The 17,642-nt window shown below is 55.8% G+C and overlaps 7 protein-coding genes and 1 non-coding gene across 8 annotated transcripts; 5 read left to right on the top strand and 3 right to left on the bottom strand.

Moving 5' to 3' along the window:
- Window positions 1-4,396: 4,396 nt before the first annotated feature.
- J4E87_008856 (uncharacterized protein) lies at window positions 4,397-6,573 on the bottom strand (the record flags this gene model as incomplete). Its single annotated transcript, XM_049380439.1, has 2 exons — window positions 4,397-4,519; window positions 4,570-6,573. 2 exons carry the CDS (start codon window positions 6,571-6,573, stop codon window positions 4,397-4,399), a joined length of 2,127 nt encoding a protein of 708 aa, XP_049229936.1.
- A 386-nt stretch (window positions 6,574-6,959) lies between these two features.
- J4E87_008855 (uncharacterized protein) lies at window positions 6,960-8,213 on the top strand (the record flags this gene model as incomplete). Its single annotated transcript, XM_049380438.1, has 1 exon — window positions 6,960-8,213. The coding sequence occupies one exon, from the start codon at window positions 6,960-6,962 to the stop codon at window positions 8,211-8,213; it is 1,254 nt and encodes a 417-aa protein (XP_049229935.1).
- A 644-nt stretch (window positions 8,214-8,857) lies between these two features.
- J4E87_008854 (uncharacterized protein) lies at window positions 8,858-9,399 on the bottom strand (the record flags this gene model as incomplete). The annotated part of the gene is made up of 2 exons (XM_049380437.1): window positions 8,858-8,999; window positions 9,050-9,399. The coding sequence occupies 2 exons, from the start codon at window positions 9,397-9,399 to the stop codon at window positions 8,858-8,860; spliced, it is 492 nt and encodes a 163-aa protein (XP_049229934.1).
- Window positions 9,400-10,449: 1,050 nt separating this feature from the next.
- J4E87_008853 (uncharacterized protein) lies at window positions 10,450-11,630 on the top strand (the record flags this gene model as incomplete). The annotated part of the gene is made up of 3 exons (XM_049380436.1): window positions 10,450-10,566; window positions 10,621-11,342; window positions 11,390-11,630. The coding sequence occupies 3 exons, from the start codon at window positions 10,450-10,452 to the stop codon at window positions 11,628-11,630; spliced, it is 1,080 nt and encodes a 359-aa protein (XP_049229933.1).
- A 504-nt stretch (window positions 11,631-12,134) lies between these two features.
- On the top strand, window positions 12,135-13,582 carry J4E87_008852 (uncharacterized protein; the record flags this gene model as incomplete). The annotated part of the gene is made up of 3 exons (XM_049380435.1): window positions 12,135-12,398; window positions 12,458-12,589; window positions 12,638-13,582. The coding sequence occupies 3 exons, from the start codon at window positions 12,135-12,137 to the stop codon at window positions 13,580-13,582; spliced, it is 1,341 nt and encodes a 446-aa protein (XP_049229932.1).
- A 485-nt stretch (window positions 13,583-14,067) lies between these two features.
- Window positions 14,068-15,822, bottom strand: J4E87_008851 (uncharacterized protein; the record flags this gene model as incomplete). The annotated part of the gene is made up of 1 exon (XM_049380434.1): window positions 14,068-15,822. One exon carries the CDS (start codon window positions 15,820-15,822, stop codon window positions 14,068-14,070), a length of 1,755 nt encoding a protein of 584 aa, XP_049229931.1.
- A 971-nt stretch (window positions 15,823-16,793) lies between these two features.
- J4E87_008850 lies at window positions 16,794-16,874 on the top strand. The gene has a single exon. It is a non-coding gene; the product is annotated as a tRNA-Ser (tRNA).
- A 151-nt stretch (window positions 16,875-17,025) lies between these two features.
- On the top strand, window positions 17,026-17,628 carry J4E87_008849 (uncharacterized protein; the record flags this gene model as incomplete). Its single annotated transcript, XM_049380433.1, has 2 exons — window positions 17,026-17,264; window positions 17,316-17,628. The coding sequence occupies 2 exons, from the start codon at window positions 17,026-17,028 to the stop codon at window positions 17,626-17,628; spliced, it is 552 nt and encodes a 183-aa protein (XP_049229930.1).
- Between the last annotated feature and the right edge of the window lie 14 nt (window positions 17,629-17,642).

Raw genomic sequence — 17,642 nt, 5'->3', positions numbered from 1 at the left:
CACGCTTGCAGGATCGAAGCCGTGATTTAGTCCAATGCACGCTGATTTGGGCGCGCGGGTGTTGGCCCCAGCAAGCACTAGGACCAAGCCGTCTTAAATAGACCAGAATTTTGTCCGCAAAGGAACAAGCCGATCTAATGCAACACAATCGCTGACGATGGAAGCATGTGCAGTACCAGTCTGAGACTGAAACTGGACAACGTCGAGGAGGAGAGCACAGCAGGCGCAGGCAGAGGTCGTGTGAGAGCCGGGCCGTGACAGGAGGCTTGTGTTTAGTTCGGCCAAAGAAGCAATGTCCAATACCAGGAACGGATAGTTTCAATGTTCATCAAACGTCTGCATCTAAAGCCGGGGTGCAGCGAAGGGGAAAAAGCAAGCCGCAAGCCGCTGAGTTGTCTCCCAGGCCGCTGTGCTATGGCCGTGCACCTAAACGCTTCCGCCTTCCGCGCACCCATGGATTAGCTCGGTGCAAGATGCGCTCTGCGATCCCAGGTTTGATCGCTCTTGATCCCCGTGCGAACTGGTCCACTCGCCAGCATCCACATTGGATGGATTCTGGGGAGAGCAGAAGGGTCTGCCCGGAACAATCGCTCCAAAATGCCGTATAAGGCGATATTTGACACATCCCCGCCGTTGATCCCGCCTGTCAACTACTGTTAGGCGTGCTGCCACAGCGATTATAGACTCGAGTACGCTACGGCTTGAGCGAGGTCGCGGATCGCCTTTGCAGCAGACGGACCAAGCCTAGCAGAAGGCGAGCACAAAGCCGGACATGATATGCATCGGCCCCGATTTCACCAAGGTGGTGAGGCATGTGGGGCGTTCAACGAAGCCATGGGCTAGGTCAATCGTCAGCGAATGGCGCCTGGACTTGAAGCTGCGCTGGAAGCGGCTGTCAAAGTTAGTGCACACACATACTCGAGTGCCCTTACTCGGGACTGCGTGATGGGCGTCGTTGAGTATAGGGCAGGGCTGGTATATCCATGGACTTTTCCGTGAACTCCACTCTCCTGAAGTGGCGAGTGCGCCGATGCAATGCAGTGCAATTGCCCGGTGGCAGCCTTTAGACTTTCAAGCCTCATCAATGTGCCTGTTAAGAAGAATATCAATTTGATATTTCATCTCACAAACGCGGCTAGCGACGTCGGGCTCAAATTAGCCAGCCGTGCAACGCCACCGGCTCCTTCGCACTGAGTCAACGAGGCCGTTGACGGGAGAATAAAGCCTGCTTCGAGAAGATGGCGGCACTGCCTGCTAACCAGTACAAGCACCGTCGAGCTCAGCCCCGGGTCCCTGTCCCGTGACAATGGTAGCTCTTGGATGCCTGCGTCTCCCCAGGGCATGGAGGCGCCACGGCTGTCTGCATGTTGACGATGCTGCTGGCATGCCGCGGGAAGATTGGCGCCAAAGTGCGAGCTAAGTGGCATGAGCAGGATCGCCTCATCTGCGCACCGTCGCCCCAGCGGCGCAAGGCGGCAGCGGCACTTGGATCAAACGGTACAGAGACAGCGGACATGGCCTTTGCGGTCAGACTGGCTCCTTTGGAGGCACTATGAGGTAACTGTCTCTGTGTCGTGCCATGCAGGAGTGGCCAACGGGACTGGAGCGGGGCAGGACTGATATCGTCATGGGCCCTGACAGATAGTGAGACCGACCTTACAGAGGTTGATGTCGTGTTCTGCCCTATACCAGCATGGTAGATGGCGGATGCTGTAATCGCGAATCCGGCTGCAGCTGACTGGTGGAGCTTTGAGCGAGCGAAAGAGCGGGACGCGACCGCGACCGCGACCGTGCAGTTGCTGTGCGTCATGCACGCGGCGCGTCTTTTGGGTGGATCTCTAGATGATTGACGCCGCGTCTCATTTGCCTTGCAGCGACGGAGGCCCATATGCTGACGAGGTCTAGATATGCTGTGCAACAACGCCTGGCGGAACCCAACCTTGGAACTTCGTTCTCGCAAGCCTGGCCGCAGCTCAGCGCAGTCCAGGTGCATGCCAAACGCGGCCTGCGTGTGCCGGTGGCTTGCGTCTTGCATGCCGCGAATGACGGGCTGGATGCTACGGCAGAAGATGAGGTAGTGTGTGGGGTGACGGTCGAGCTTTTTCTGCCGTCGTCGAGAGGAAGGTCAGATTCAGATTGGACGACTCATCACGCAGGCAGGTGCGAGTCCGAGGTACGCTATTCCACGGCAATGGACCCACGTGTAGCAGGCAGGGTTACGCCCGTTTCTACCACGGCGACCCACAGCCAGATATTCAGCTTGAAACAATTAGACCGACTGCAAGACGCTCCGCAACCTCTCGCCCGCAGAGCGCGACGTCAATCTTACGCTTTCTGGCACGCTGACGACATTGCCAATGGCTGGCGACTGCCTTCCTGCGAAGCAACGACTACTGCTGACACGAAGCAAGGCCTGAATCCACTCTCACACGCGATTGCAGTGGAGTCTCTGCGAGATCCTAGAGTGCCATGTTCTCTGTCTCAACGTCATTCCCATCTCCCATGGGCACTATTGAATCATCTCCACATCTCTCTGTCATGTGAAGCGCGACCTAGGCTACGGAATATCCCATTCGTAGTCATGGGCGGCAGCCCGCGAGATTCAGAGAAATCATGAGCTACCATAAATCCTTCCGTATTGACCGGAAGACACTGTTCCTGCCCGAAACGGTAACCTCATCTCCGAGTCGAACGAGTGGACCAGTGACCCTGGACTTGCAACTGGTCGAGGGTTGGCAACCAGATCGCACTTACTGGGATATGAACCTGCGAACATTCTACATGACCGGTAGCTGAGAGGGATCGGGAGTTGCAGTGGGATCTGGACACGACATCACGCAACGGTCCGCCTTTCTTTCGTATTGGCTAGGATCTGGATTTGCTGTAGGAACAAGCCGGTACCCTGGCTCCTGAGACTCCATCCCAGGTTGCGCGGTGGTCTTGAATCATCAAACACAATCTTGCATGATCCTTACGGCTGCACAAGAATCCTTCTTGAACAGCTCATCGGATTGTATCAATTAATCTATCGTGGTCAGCTACAGCAACCAAGCAACTTGTGTGAGAGAGTTCATATGACATCACGCATGCGAAAGCTAGACGTCTATGTTCCTGATGGAACGCAACGGTCGTCTGATAGATCGCCCGCCCAGCTTGTATACAACCATACTCCACGATATGCAGGGTCTGTGACTCCGCGCGACCAATAACAAATCCATACACACGTTCGTCCGCATTCCGAGTTGTAGCCTATTTATCCAGTATGATCAGCAACGTGTCCCTCCGTCCCGAAAGCAGGCGCACGCCATTCCGGTATCTGCACTTATCCCGTCCTCACGCAGGCTATATCAAGCTACAGCAGACCAAGCCGTTCATCCATCAGCAACTCCTTCTGCGCTCCGCGGAAGCATCAACAAGGGGACTATCACCAGTCTACGCCCCATTCAGAAATACCCGGACGCTATTGATCGAGGGTTCGGCGGCTGGCTGTGAAAATGTCAAAAGGTGTGTGTGCACTGATATGCGCGTGTGTGGACCTGGTTCTGGTCCATCCACAAGCATCGTATGATAACTACGGTTGTGGCGGCCGCCCGCCCCGGCAATGATTACTCCTACGACGCTATCGGGTCAGCACTACAAGTTCCAGAACGGAAAACTCGCCCTGTGCGTCTTCGCCGTTTACCAAAGTCGTTCCACCGTATAGCTATACGCTGCCTAGTACACTTCCTCTCCTGTTCGACCGGAAGGAGAAAAGGTTCGGGCATTTCGGGGTACTAAGACCGAATAATGGCCGGCACGACACGTCCCGTAACATGTGGGTGACTCGTCGCACTTGGGCGGATGACGAGCATCTGTATCAGCTCTGCTAATCCGCCATGGTACGTGATGCATGACATGAAGCAGGCTTATGTGAGCAGATATGCATCCCCTCTCTCCATGTATCACTCCTTCAATGCGATCCCGAGAAGTTACATGCCGAAAGAACGCTCCTTGTCATTATTACTGCTGGCAGGCAGGCCTTCAGCACAAGCGTAGCAGTTGGTCATGTCTGCTTAATAATGTAGCTTTAGAGCTAAATCACTTCTCCTGTCTTATCCTACCGCCTGTACAAAGAGAGATTCGTAGCAAGTCGTTGAGATGCTGCCCGCCGAAAAACAGTCCAACCCCCATCCCTTTTCCCTGGGATGCCGTGATGCCAAATATGCCAAGATTCAAGTGGTAGATTGTGGACGCCATGAACGCTCCAGTTTGCAAGAAATACAGAAAACAGCCTGATACGATAATCCTTCGTATCCAATAAACCGGGTGGAGCAGCCAATCATATAAGAAAGGGGTATATGTGAAGAACGAGCGGAGCCGGAAGAGCAGAGCCTGGTGTGCTGCAGATGAGAATCGTTCAAGCGGCTGCTTGCGGCGCGGCAGGCGCAGCGGCATCGGGAGTGGCATCGGCTTCTTTGACCGTTTCGTGCACGCCCTCACCTCTACAGAGCGGACACGAGTTGCGTCCTGTTGTCAGCCACTAGAATAGGTTAGCATATGCAACTCCTCGAACACAAGAGACCAACTCACCTGATCAATGCAAATCTTGTGGAACATGTGTTCGCACCTGACCAGCTTCCGCGCCTCCTCATCCACCTCGAAGTCGCATAGGCAGACGAGGCAGCGCGCACCCGGAACGAGACTGATGGTCTCCTCGCCCTCAACAGCCTCGGCCACAAGAGTACCAACACGATCTTGTATCCTGAAGAGACCCGGAGCCGAAGCCACATCCTCTTCGCTCGCAACTGGCGGTTTGGCGGGCCCGAGTATAGAAGAAAGCAACATCATGTCTTCGTAAGTTGGTGAATCAGTGAAGAGACTTGGGGTAGTAAGAATAGGGTGGTTCTCTGGGTAGCTCCCTCCCAGGACGTATATGATCCAGCTCCTCGAACCCTCCCCAGGATTGTTGTCGGGCTCCACGACACCTCTTCTACGGGGTGCACCCGACCCATACCTTGTGAAATCCGACTCGCTCAAGCGTCGTGGGCGAGCATTGCGGGTGTGCGTTTGTGGCTCTTCTGCAGTGGGCTCGAGAGTCGAGCCGGCAGCTCTACGGACGAAGCTGTTCCGCCGTGAAGGTGCCGAGGACTGTATGGTCGGCGAGGGAGGAGAGGTGGAAGTCGCTGGTGTAGTGGCGCCTGATGGGCCGGCTGAGAAGTTGAGCGTCGTCGCGGGCGTGGAGGGTGGGGGGAGAGGCCCCGGGGGAGAGTCAGTAACGGATGACCATGGCCGAGGGTGCTCTTGTGGCGTGCCGCGGTGATGCCTTTGACTGTCGTAATTGGAAGGAAAGTTGAAGCCGCCCATCGAGGCTCGCCGCCTATGGCTGAAGCGTGTCCCGTTCTGTGGTGGTTGTAGGATGTTTGCATTGGCATCGCCTGGTGACGTCGGTGGTGTGGGGAAGCTCGAGAGGGCATCAAGGAAGGGCGGTATGCTGGCATCCTCCTGTCCAGTGCCACTTCCGGGTTGTATGGATCTGATGCCCACAATGATTATCGGCACCATCCTGCCCTCCCCATCCTCGTCGCCTTCTGCTCCGCTATTCCCTGATGCACTGCCACCGCGCCCACTACTATCGTTCCGCCCGTTGTCGGTGCCGGTGCCAAATCTGAACATTCTGAAGAAATTGAGGGGCGCCTGGGCGGCTCCCGGAGTGTCGCCACCTTGTCCGTCCTCGTTGCCTCGGAGCGCCGATGCTATGCTGCCATTCTGCAGCGACTGCAAGAAGGTATCGAATGTGCCGTCTCGGGTTGCTGCTTGGTTGTCGTCGCCCACCAGTGAGGCTGCCGTGGCTGCGGCGGCCAGCGATAGCAGTCTCGACAGCACGTCGGCCTGGTCCTCGCCCTGCCGCAGCTGCTGCACGTTGTCCATGTTCTCTCCATCCTGCCATAGTGACCGTCTCCTCCGCGGGTGTCCTATCATGTTGCGAAGTCGCCGCTGAGACGGAATGATGCCGAGCGCCCGCCCATCCCGGCGCAGCGGGCTCAGAGGAACCAGCGGCCGCGGTCGATGTGCGTCCGGCCGCTCGCCCTGCGAGTTGCTCCGCAGCAGCTGGTCAAAGTCGAGCCCCAGCTCCGGCACCTGCACACGGGGAAGGAAGGGCCCTCGGTCGCTTGCTGCGTGTCTCAGAGCGGAGCGGCTTGGCGTGCTGGTACTGGGTATGCTGGCTGCAGCGACGCCGGGCGTGGGTTCCGTGTTGCGGGAAGCCATGGGCGGCCGCCTGGACAGCAGGCCCGTCATGGAGCTGAGCGAAGAGCGCGCCCGGTTCAGCCGCGATCGCGAGCGACTGGGCAGCGGAGCATCTCCGGGCGCTGACGGGCCAGCATCGTGGCGCCCGAAATGAGAAGAGAGGCGGTTGGAGAGTCTGGTGGTGCTCGTTCGGGGTCGTGAGGGCGTGTCCGGCGCTCTCTGCAGCAGCTCTGGCACCGTGTCGCTGTCGGGCTGGGACGAGGCCAGCAAGCCAGGCGCCCATGACTGCGGCCGCGAGCGCCGCCGTGTTTGCGCGTCCGCAGCGCCCGTGGAATTTGCCTGGCCCATGTTGTGAGGCCGTCCGGCGAGGAAGGCGCGCCTCGAGAATAGAAACGGTCGGAGAGGGTGTCGTCGGTCGATGTGTCTTGGGTCAGAGCGACGAGGTCCAGCGGCGGCAGGCGGTGATGTATGGCGCAGCCGAGCCTTCCCAATTCGTCACGCCGCTAACGCCATGGGGCTACCGCCGTCGATTGCTCTTGCCCAGGTGCCTCGAGTCTATTACTGAAACCACTCGCCGCACCTTTATTCTACAGACTCAATTTCCCTCCCCTCCCCTCAGTGTGTGTGCGTGGCCGCTATCCTGCATAGCCTCACCGCCGCACCCCGGCCTTCTGAGCAGGGGCCGTTGCAGCGCAGAAGCCGCATGAGCCTGCAGTCCTGCCTCATCAGCAGCCATGCAGCACTTCACCACGCAGCTGCGCCATGAACAGAACAGGACACGCTCGTTGCGCGCGAGTCAGTACCACAGGGCAAGAAGAAATAAAGATAAAAGGAAGGAAGATGAATCACTTGCGGATCTAGAGGCCGACGACGAAACGCAGCCAGACGCCATAGCCCAATCGTACGCCTCGTCCACTGCGCCTGGAATAGCTCAGCTGCGTGTCGCAGGCCTATTGCCCAGTCAAGAGGACAAAGTCCCTCCACCACCCTTCCCCCATGCATCTGCGAGCGTGTCCAAACAACACAATGGCCCCGCTAAAGTCCAAGAGGAAATGGCCAGACCGCCTTCACGCCTCTACGCCGTCCACGCCTCTTCAAAAGGTGGTGCCGTCCAAGGCCATCCAGAGGCTCAGAAGAGGGCTCATCTCGATTCTCTGTCGACGCTGATGCATTGCTGTCTGCTCAAGGGAGATTACGAGCGTGCGGGGAGAGCGTGGGGCATGATTTTACGGACGCAGGTTGCTGGTGGGCGCCCTGTAGATCCCCGTAACCACGGACGCTGGGGCATCGGTGCTGAAATAGCGCTGCGTCGAACGCCACAGACGCTGATGGAGCACAGATTCTCTCCAGAAGGCTTTGAGCTTGCTCGTGAATATTATAATCGTCTCATTATCCAACACCCAACCCGGAAATTGCAACCCCATGCTGTTGACGAGAGGACATTTTACCCACCCATGTTCTCGTTGTGGATCTACGAAGTCCGCGAAAAGAGCAAGCGTGCAAGACAGCAGCTGCACGACGACGTTGCAAACCAATCGCGCTCCTCTCGAAGCACGTCAGTCGACAGTAACATCAGTGAGACTCCGGACAACTCTTCCGCAAAAGAGGCGACAATTCAAGCGGAGGAACTTAATCAGGCTCTGGAGATTGCAGAGCGCCTCGACCAAGTCATATCATCTCCGCCATTTGATAAGCAGGCAAGTCTCCTGGAACTCCGTGGCCACATTTCTTTATGGGTTAGTGATCTCACAATGGGAGATATGGACATCCATGCGGACTGGGCTATGAATCCATCTACGCACTCAAGTCCAGCTCCAGAACAGCTCAAACGACTTGCAAAAGCTCATCATGAAGTGCTAGCAGCGCAGGCGTTTCTCGAACGAGCTGTTGCGAATGGGGCTGAGAGCCAGGCAGCAACTCTGTCAAGTATCAACATCAAGCGTAGGAGTCTGGTCAAAACTATGGAGCAGTTGCGTACTGCCAGGTGAGGCAAGCACCTCACGGATGAACAAACTTTGATTTCCGCGTTATACCCAACCTCTTCTTACAAGACTATTACAATTTGAGACCATGCACCAAGGTCCCGATACGTGAGTATCCGCTTCTCACGTCTCTCTTCTCGTACATTCCAACCCTCCTCCTGCATTATCTGATTGAGGTCTGACGCCTGCAAGCAGTGCAAGTCTACGCGTAGGAGGCGGCGAAGACAAGACAAAAAGCAAAGTCAGCCACCTCCCAATCACACACAATCCCGCACAATCCTGCAAAACAGCCTCATATGTGGAACAATAGAGTGACTCCGAGCTCAAACCTAGAAGGCGGCGCAATTTGCGATCAAGCGTGTCGCGTCGCATCAACATGATCAACCATGTCACATGAGCTTGACATAACATAATCGCACGCCAATAAGAGGAGAGGCAACGTTGAACTCGAATCTTCATTTGGGCAGTAGAGTCTTCGCCCGGGTATCCTAATGACTGAAAAAGAAAAGCTAGTAAGAAAGCCAGACCCGTTTAAACGCCAAAACACCCCCAGAAGCCAAAGTCATCCATACCCTTCCCGCCAACACTACATCAATCAAAGGAAGCCACCAAAGACAATCCCACGGATTTGACATGCTAGCTCAAGCCATCTAGCACTGAGGCGAGTTGCAGATCTTGCGCACGTTCTGGGGTGCGAAGGTCTGGGGTCCACCAGTGCAGACGCGCTTGTCGCCGTCAGTGTGGCAGTTAAGCGAGTCGATCTTGACCGCGGTACCTGAGATCCACTGGTTGCTGGTCTACTGTTAGTAGTCGTATGTGAAGGAACGTGGTAGTGGACTCACCCTGAGCAGGTCCAGGAGTGGCTGATCTGGTAGTAGGCCTGATCTTGAGGTCCACGAAGATCGAAGAGAAGACGGCGGTCAGCGACCTGGCACTCGTTGTTGTTGGGGACAGATGCACCGGAACCGCCGCAGTGAACGCCGTTCTGGACGGGGTCGTCGTTGCCGCCTCCAGAGAAGGAAGACTTGAAGTTGAAGTCAACGCTACCGGAAGTAGCAGAGGTGACGAGCTTGTAATCGGAGATGGTGTAAGAGACCGGGATACAGCCCTCATCGCCGCGGACAGCAAGGCTGGCGGGAGCAGCTACGGCAACAGCGGCAAAGGCCATTGCGAGGGAGTAGGAGGAGCGCATCTTGAGGGGATGTGGCTTTGGTGAGAGGTGGGAATGTGGTGACAGAGGGAGTTGAGGGATGAGTGAGTTGAAGAGTTGATACTTTTGTGAGTGCGATGACGAGAAGGAAAAGGTATTGGAAGAGATTTTTGAGTTATATATACTGGCAGGAGCGTTCGCTATGGCGCAATCCGGGGCCGCTACCGGCAGGGGCGACGGGCCAGATGCGTACGAGAAAGTGACTGGAAGGCGAAAAATCGGGTTTGGGTCCGTTCGTAGGTCGCAAGACGAGCAAGATGAGCAAGTTATTTGGGGCTGTACGAAGAAGAGCTAGCGGGTTCTCGAGGTTCAGTAAGGAGACCTTGCGGCTGAAGGTGTTATTGGGTAGGTCTCAGTATAAGCTTACGCGCAGCTGTTGGGTTGTACTACCAGCAGCTGAGCTACATACTGAGGTAACTACCAATAGCTGAGCCATGTAATGAGGGACTAGATTAAGGACAAAGCGACGTTTGCGAAACGAGCGTTGAAGGTTCCCGTGGGTAGCACGCCATATAGAAACCGACAAAGGCAAAGACGAGTGGCAGATGATCATGGTCAGACATATCCGCAAGAGATGTGGAAGTAGGACATCATTGCCCGTCTGTCAACAGTAGGACACACTATGGTCAGAATGCAAGAGCCAGAAGTAGGTACTAGAATAACAGCATTTGTTGTCCCCAATTCACTCTATAATTTAGCAATTAGAAAACTCAAGGGAAAGAGATGTAAAATATAACCAGAAGCAAGCCTTGTTCTTTCATTTCTTGATCAGGGGCTTTGTTGTGTTGTAACGTTCGAAGATTCACCTGTTCTGACTTCCGCGTTCCTGCGGGAGGACGTATGCACCTTTGAAGGTGCTCAGAACACATGCTCAGAAAACAAAGAGCGAGCCCGGTGTAGTGGAGGAGACACAGTACCTTGTAGGGCGATGGTGCGTCATTGGCCCGGAAGCGAAAGACCAGCATGGCACTCCCGCGGGGAGCATCGTCATTTCACATGAGCAAGTTGGCTGCCCAGACGCACTCCAACACAATGGACATCACACCAGTATTCAACCAGATACTCGCCAAACACGATGCGCGCCCGATCGAGCCTCATGTATTCCGTGTCGAGGCCCTAGATGATTTTGTGAAGGAGGCATACCGCATTGTAGGCCACGTTGCGCGCCTGGACTCGAGGGGAGGTGGAAGCTAACTGTCGCAGCGAGGTCACATTGCGAAGCTCCACACGGACCTGAAGTCGATACGGCAAAGTTATCTCTCGACGGCGCATCCTCCCCGCCGGAAGCAGTACACGCGAACCAACGGCTCCGCGACGTCGGCAGACAAAGATGCAAAGTACCTCAGCGACACGCAGCGCAACGAGATTGACGCCCAAGCGAAAGAATCGATACACGGGCTGAACGATGCTATCAAAAGGCTGGGCATTGCTGAGCAGACACGGCAGGAAACGCAGACGCAGGTTGCTTTGAAGAAGCGCGCAAAGCAGGGCCTAGGTGCGCTTGGACGATGGGCAGCAGGCGGGGCAATCACAGCAAAGAGCGTCGAGGAGGAGATCCAGGAGGCGAAGGCAAATACGATCAAGGCGCATCGAGAGAGCATAATATGGTCGCTGCAGAAGCAGCTGGAGCAGTGCGGCCAATTCCAGAGCGACATGATGGAGATACGGCTCATGCGCGAGGTGGAGAAGAGCAAGAGCGTGCTGTACAAGACGAGGACCACGGGACCAACGAGCAGCGAATACAGCGGCGTGAATGGCAGCAGTGCAGGCAACGAGTCTGCAGGCTATCGCGCGAAGCCGACGTACAACCCCGACGAGTCGAGCGCGGTGATCGAGAATCAGCTCGACCCCGAGCAGCTCCAGCTATTTGCGCAGGAGAATCAGGACATGCTCAAGCAGTATGAGGACCAACTCGACAAAGTTCGGTATGTACTCGAACGTGCGCATGCTGAACGACTACTGACACAGCCAGCGCAACCGAAAAGTCCCTCACCGAGATCTCGGAACTACAGTCGACGCTCGCGTCCAACCTCAGCATGCAGGCGGCGCACATTGACCAGCTCATCGAAGACTCGTTCAACACGACGGAGAATGTAGGGAGCGGGAACAAGGAGCTCAAGCGTGCGACGGAGCGGGGCAGCACGGCGCAGAAGCTGTTCTGGGCGACAAGTATCTTCTGCACGACACTTGTCTTGTGGGACTTGTTCATCTGAAGCGTGCAGGAAGACAGGCTGGTGTTGTTAGTAGACAGTCTACATGTGAATCAATCGCGACCTCGCCGTTAGTATCCGCTGCGCTCTGAGTGGACCAGATCCCCAGAAGCAGGAAAATCAGCCCATGTGGGGTGGGCAGACATGAACCAAGTGCAACGCAGACCCACAACGGTTCATGGCAAGAAATGGTTGTGGTGATGCCCTGCATGTGAGACGGCCTGTCTGGCTGACATGATGGCGCGGTAACTTGTGCCTCGGCTTGCCTGCTCACACGACGCTGCGGCAGACCTTCCGAGCGTCAACTCTATATAACGAGCTGGCCGAGAGCCGTCGCCATGTCTGCATCTCTTGCTCATCGTCTCGCGCCGGCCCTCCCGGTTCTCCGCATCTCGTCTCCAAAAGCAAACTGCGGGGTTTAGCGTGGGCGGACGCGGCTTCCCTTTCCTAGGCAGCGGCAGCGGCAGCGGTGAAACGTAAACGTGGGAGCGCTCCTACGCCGTAATCATGCCAGACTCACATACCTCCTCCTCCTCCTCCTCCCCTCCCCAGACCTCGTCCAAGACACGCCTCTCTCAGATCTCCTCCCACATCGAACCCATGGCTGCCACCGCTTTCGACGCGAATGTCGTCCCCCAGGCGCCCGAAGACCCGCTCTTCGGCCTCATGGCTGCCTTCCGTCGCGACGAGGACCCCAACAAGGTCGACCTGGGCATTGGCGCTTACCGCGACGACAATGCAAAGCCCTGGATTCTGCCCGTCGTCAAGAAGGTACGCCCTCGCGCCTTCCTCATGTCCACACCACACAGGCTAACATTACACGTCCCCAGGCCGACGACAGACTGCGCGACGACCCCAACCTCAACCACGAGTACCTCCCCATCGCCGGTCTCGCCGAGTTCACAACCGCCTCCCAGAAGCTCGTGCTCGGTGGTGACAGCCCCGCCATCAAGGAGAAGCGGGTGCGGACACCCCTCCATCACGTCATGACTTGAGCTCACACCACACAGGTCACCAGCTTGCAGACCATCTCTGGCACCGGCGCCGTCCACTTGGGCGCCCTCTTCCTCGCCAAGTTCTACAAGACCCAGAGCCAGCGGACCGCCTACTTCTCCGACCCGACATGGGCCAACCACTTCCAGATCTTCTCCAACGTCGGCCTCGAATACAAGACATACCCCTACTTCTCCAAGAAGACCAAGGGCCTCGACTTCGATGGCATGATCGGTGCCCTGCAAGATGCGGCAGAGGGCAGCATCATCGTACTGCACGCGTGTGCTCACAACCCCACCGGTGTCGACGCTACACAGGAGCAGTGGAAGAAGATTGCCGAGGTGATCAAGTCAAAGAAGCACTTTCCTTTCTTCGACACCGCATACCAGGGCTTTGCTTCAGGTGACCTTGCAACTGACGGCTGGGCGATCCGCTACTTTGTCGAGCAGGGCTTCGAGCTCTGCATTGCCCAGTCCTACGCAAAGAACTTCGGTCTGTACGGCGAGCGAGCAGGTTGCTTCCACTTCGTCACCTCGCCGTCATCCGACGCCGAGTCCACCATCAAGCGCATCGCCTCACAGCTCGCCATCCTCCAGCGCTCCGAGATCTCAAATCCCCCTGCCTACGGTGCCCGCATCGCCTCGACCGTCCTCAACGACCCCCAGCTCTTCGCTGAATGGGAAGACAACCTCCGCACAATGTCTGGTCGTATAAAGGAGATGCGCAAGGCGCTTCGTAGCAAGCTCGAGGACATGGGCACACCCGGCACATGGAACCACATCACAGAGCAGATTGGCATGTTCAGCTTCACCGGCTTGACAGAGCAGCAGGTTCTGAAGATCCGGGAAGACTCCCATGTGTACATGACCAAGAACGGTCGTATCTCCATGGCTGGCCTGAACACACACAACGTCGACTACTTTGCGAAGGCTGTCGACAAGGTTGTGAGGGAGACCCAGTAGGGTGGAGGCATAGCACCTTGTAGAGGTTTTCAGGAGTATTGCTAGCCACGACTGGCCGAAGCTGGAACGTGTTACGATTATACGAGACGGCGACCAAGCCGTACTGTTGGGATGGAGAATCTATCATAGACTAGTCCTCCCCTCATCTAGACTATTCAGAGTCCGCTATTGAACATCCGGATGTGATGCCATTTCCCCCCTCTGGTCTAACACTTAAAAGACTGTACAAATACATCGCTTCGGCAGACACAACGAATAAAGGGTCTCTGGACAGTCACATTCATGAGACCCGGTGTGGCATACATGATAGCAGACAAAAGAATGATATGTTTAAATCAACACATAGGGTATACAGCTCCAGCGGTCCACCTGACGACAAAGGAATAAACACCCATACAAGCAGTGAGACGAACAGTAGCCGTCCGGCACACCTTCAATTTCCTCATCATACGCACCATATTCATCATTATCGCAAACTAATGCGTCTACTTAACCCCTTTGCTATGCGTAAACCTCGCAATACTGCCAATACTCCAGCTTTTCCCCTTTCTCTCCTTTTCCCGATGCTTCTTCTCCTCACGTTCCCGCACCTCGTCACTCGATTCCAGGAGACTGTCTCCACTGAGCCGCTTCAACATGTCGAGAGTCGAAGATGTTTTACGCAGACGGCTCTTTTTCGGGGGCGGCGGCGGGACAAGATCGTCGAACGTTGGGGTGCGCCATTGTAGGGTGTTCGTGTCTACGGGTAGAGGCGGGAGAGGGGCATCGTTTCGCTGGATAGTAACAAATCTGTCCTCCATGGGTGGGAGAAGCATGGAAGATGCGACGGGCGATAGTATGTGTTCTTCTATGTCATCGCTGTTGTTGCTACCGTAGCTCCATGACGACTCATTCGTTCCTTGGATGGGCAAGCTTATCGCGCTACTGCTGTTTGACGAGTAAGCCGAGTACTGGTATGGGTGCGGTAGTGGTGCTGAATGAGGTGGTTCATAGTCGTCGGGTCTAGGCTCAGGTCTACTCGCGTCCACAAGGAGGGAATCTGATTGCGCACGCTCTTTGGGTAGAAAGGGATTGTCTCGGAAAGCCGGGTGGTCAGACAGTGCTGGTGGCGGATACGTTGGTGCTCTCCACACTGACATTGGTGGCCTGGGTTGTCGCTGAACGTGTTGGGATGACCTGGCTGATGTGTCTGCGGAGTGTGGACGCGTCGTCATGGTTGGTACAGTCAGACTTGTTTGCGACACGGTTCTGGACAGTGGAAACAGGAGCCGTGGTGAAGCGGATCGCGCGCGCGACTCGGAGGCGGTCTTTCGTAGAGTATGTGACTCAGTAGGGGCCGGTGGCTCTGCTATCGGAAGTGGCTTGGAGAATGCCTTCTCTTGTGCCTTCAACCAATCCGGGGTTGCGCATGCTGATATCGCTGACGCATCGTAATTCAGACTGGAAGGATCCGCTTCGCCCGTGGTGAGTAGTTTCTCGATTGCTTCACGCAGGTCCTGCGGATCGACGTTGTCAGAAGCTCGCGTAACGGCCCACTGCGGGTGGTTGACTTTTATGGATAGCTGCCTTGAACGAGACCCTTCCGACGATACGGTGGAGGTGTCTGAGAGACCAGGTGGGTCGCCATGGGAGTGACTTCCGTTATCCGTACGGCACTCCTCTGACACCGGTTGCACCTGAAATACCTGAGAGGACTTCGTCGCTAGTGGGCGGATACATGGCCACGAAAGTGACTCTTGCATGAGGTCGTGGATGTCCGGTTCTGTTGACAGTGTGTCCAACTCCTCCAACTTCTTCGCTACCCCCGGGTTCTGCGTACATCGCACCTTAGAGAGGTACGCGCTGCATGCTTGTGTGTTGGAGAGTGGATGGCCGTAGTCGATCAGATCTTCCAGTACCGTCGTGAATTCAGTGTTGAAGTCCTGGATGCTTGCGTACTGGTCGATGTGTAGGTTTAGGAAATGGCAGAATGCGTGGTGGTATCCAGAAAAGCTAAAGACACCGAAGTTATCGTCCAATGCTTGCAGCATTTCTTGCGAAGTGTGGTTGATGGGAGGAAGGGGTGGCCCGACTTCGAAAACTTCCTGCATCACTTCTTCTGCCACAGAAAGAAACATGTCCAGCTTGACCTCGCGATCTTGTCGAACCCATGCTCTTCGCTCCTCGAGCAGGCTCGGCTCTACGTCTTTCGTTTCCTCTGGGGAAATGGCTGGAACTGGCCGTGCCTTTGGCATAGGCATGGGTAGAGCGCCATTGCAGTATTTCCAAGTATCTTTCGATTCCAGGGCGAACTGAAGACTGCGTCGCCAGCGAGAGTACTCCGGCCCGCTGGAGTCTAGTTTTAGGATGGGGACGCCGGGTAGGCGTGGAGAGGTTTGTGGCTGCATTAGTCCTGGTTTCGCAGGCGTAACTGCACTTCTGAACGGTGCAGTTGATGGAAGGAGCTCGTAGGAGAATAATCACCGAGGAGACCAAGCACATTTGAACATCACCGCATAACACCACAGCCCATCAGCATCATCTCACCAGAATATGGCCGCATGCACATCAGCCCTGGCACCCTAGCTCTTTGTTCCAAGGCCGGACTTCCACAAAGGCGAGCCAACCGTAGCTTGAAGCATACAGCCATGCACAACCACCATGATCCCAGATTAGGTCTCGCACGCACCAGGACCCCTTACCTACAGAGTCGTTGAATTGGGTTTGGGCCGTTTTCATCGAGTACCAAGACTGACGTGTAGCAGACTTCTGGCCGTTGACCGTACTCCGCGTCGGGTAGTAATGGGTGCGCAAGCGAATCAAAGCTATGGAACGCGTGGCGGTATGAGGATTATTGGTCGTCGGAATCCGGTGGCTGCGGGGAGTTTCTCTGTTCCCGCCTCATCTTCATGTCCGAAACGCAACGTTGCGGCTCTTCGCGGGATCAGGCGAACAATCGAAACTTTTTGACATCGGCCCTTTTGCCGCCCATGACGGTGTCAACGTCAACTATGATGACTTGGCTCGAGCAGGATTGAGCTCTCAGTCTGCAAAGAACGGTAAGCGGGCGGGGTTGTTCGGGATTACGAGTGTCTGGGTGGAGGTGTGGAGGCACCAGGCTTCTGGGTGGCACCCCACCACATCTACGCACAGTCCAGACCACGATTGAACGGTATATATCATATTTGATTTCTCTTTCACTCATCGAAGCAGCAATAGCAGCAAAAACGGGGGCGTTGTGGCGGAGTGGTTATCGCGCAAGACTAGAAATCTTGTTCCTTCGGGAGCGTCAGTTCGAATCTGGCCAACGTCGATCTTTTTGCCGACGCGCAGGTCAGAGAGGAGGCCTTTCAGGTTGAAGCCTAACTTTTTGCGCTTTTCTACGTGACAACATTGTGTTGACTGACAAGCCCATCTTGGCGTATACACGCTCCCCAGTCCGGACAGCTGCTATCTAACTTCCCATGCCACCGCGACCCTTTCCGTTCCCCTTCCGCGTGGGCACCGATATCTGCCATGTCCCAAGAGTGCGATCCATCATCACGCCCCGTACCAGCAGCGAAGGCGAGCCTCTGCGCCCTCTGCGTCACTACCTGAAGCGAGTGTTTACCGAGCACGAGCGCCAGTACTTTTGGCATCGCTTCGGGCCCGAAGAATCCGTTCTGGAGAAGGCAGATGTAATCTCCAAATTTCTCGCTGGCAGGTGAGTATTCGCATCAGCTTAATCTCCAACTAGGAGCTTACGTGATACAAGGTTTGCAGCGAAAGAAGCTTGCCGCAAAGCAATTCAACACCTCGACATTGTTCAAAGAGGGTTCAAGCATATCATGATCCTCCCTGTTACCGCGGTTGATCGCAGTAAGCACCAATCGCTACGGCCCCAGGGCTTGATTTTGAATATGGTCTACGAAGATTTCGAGCCAACATGGGTGAAGCCCGACGGCAAAATCGGAGTGATCGATATGAGCGAGCTCGATGGGCAGCTGTGCGAAATTAGCATCAGCCATGATGGAGACTATGCGACCGCTGTGGCTATAGTGCCGATGGCGGAGAAGTGGGAACATTGATTCGGATGGTTCTG

The sequence above is a fragment of the Alternaria ethzedia genome, assembly GCF_023757985.1.
Source record: "Alternaria ethzedia strain BMP 0044 chromosome Unknown scaffold_29, whole genome shotgun sequence".
Classification (NCBI taxonomy): Eukaryota; Fungi; Ascomycota; class Dothideomycetes; order Pleosporales; family Pleosporaceae; genus Alternaria; species Alternaria ethzedia.
Note: the sequence above shows the minus strand (reverse complement) of the source record. Positions and strands in the feature narration are given on the sequence as shown.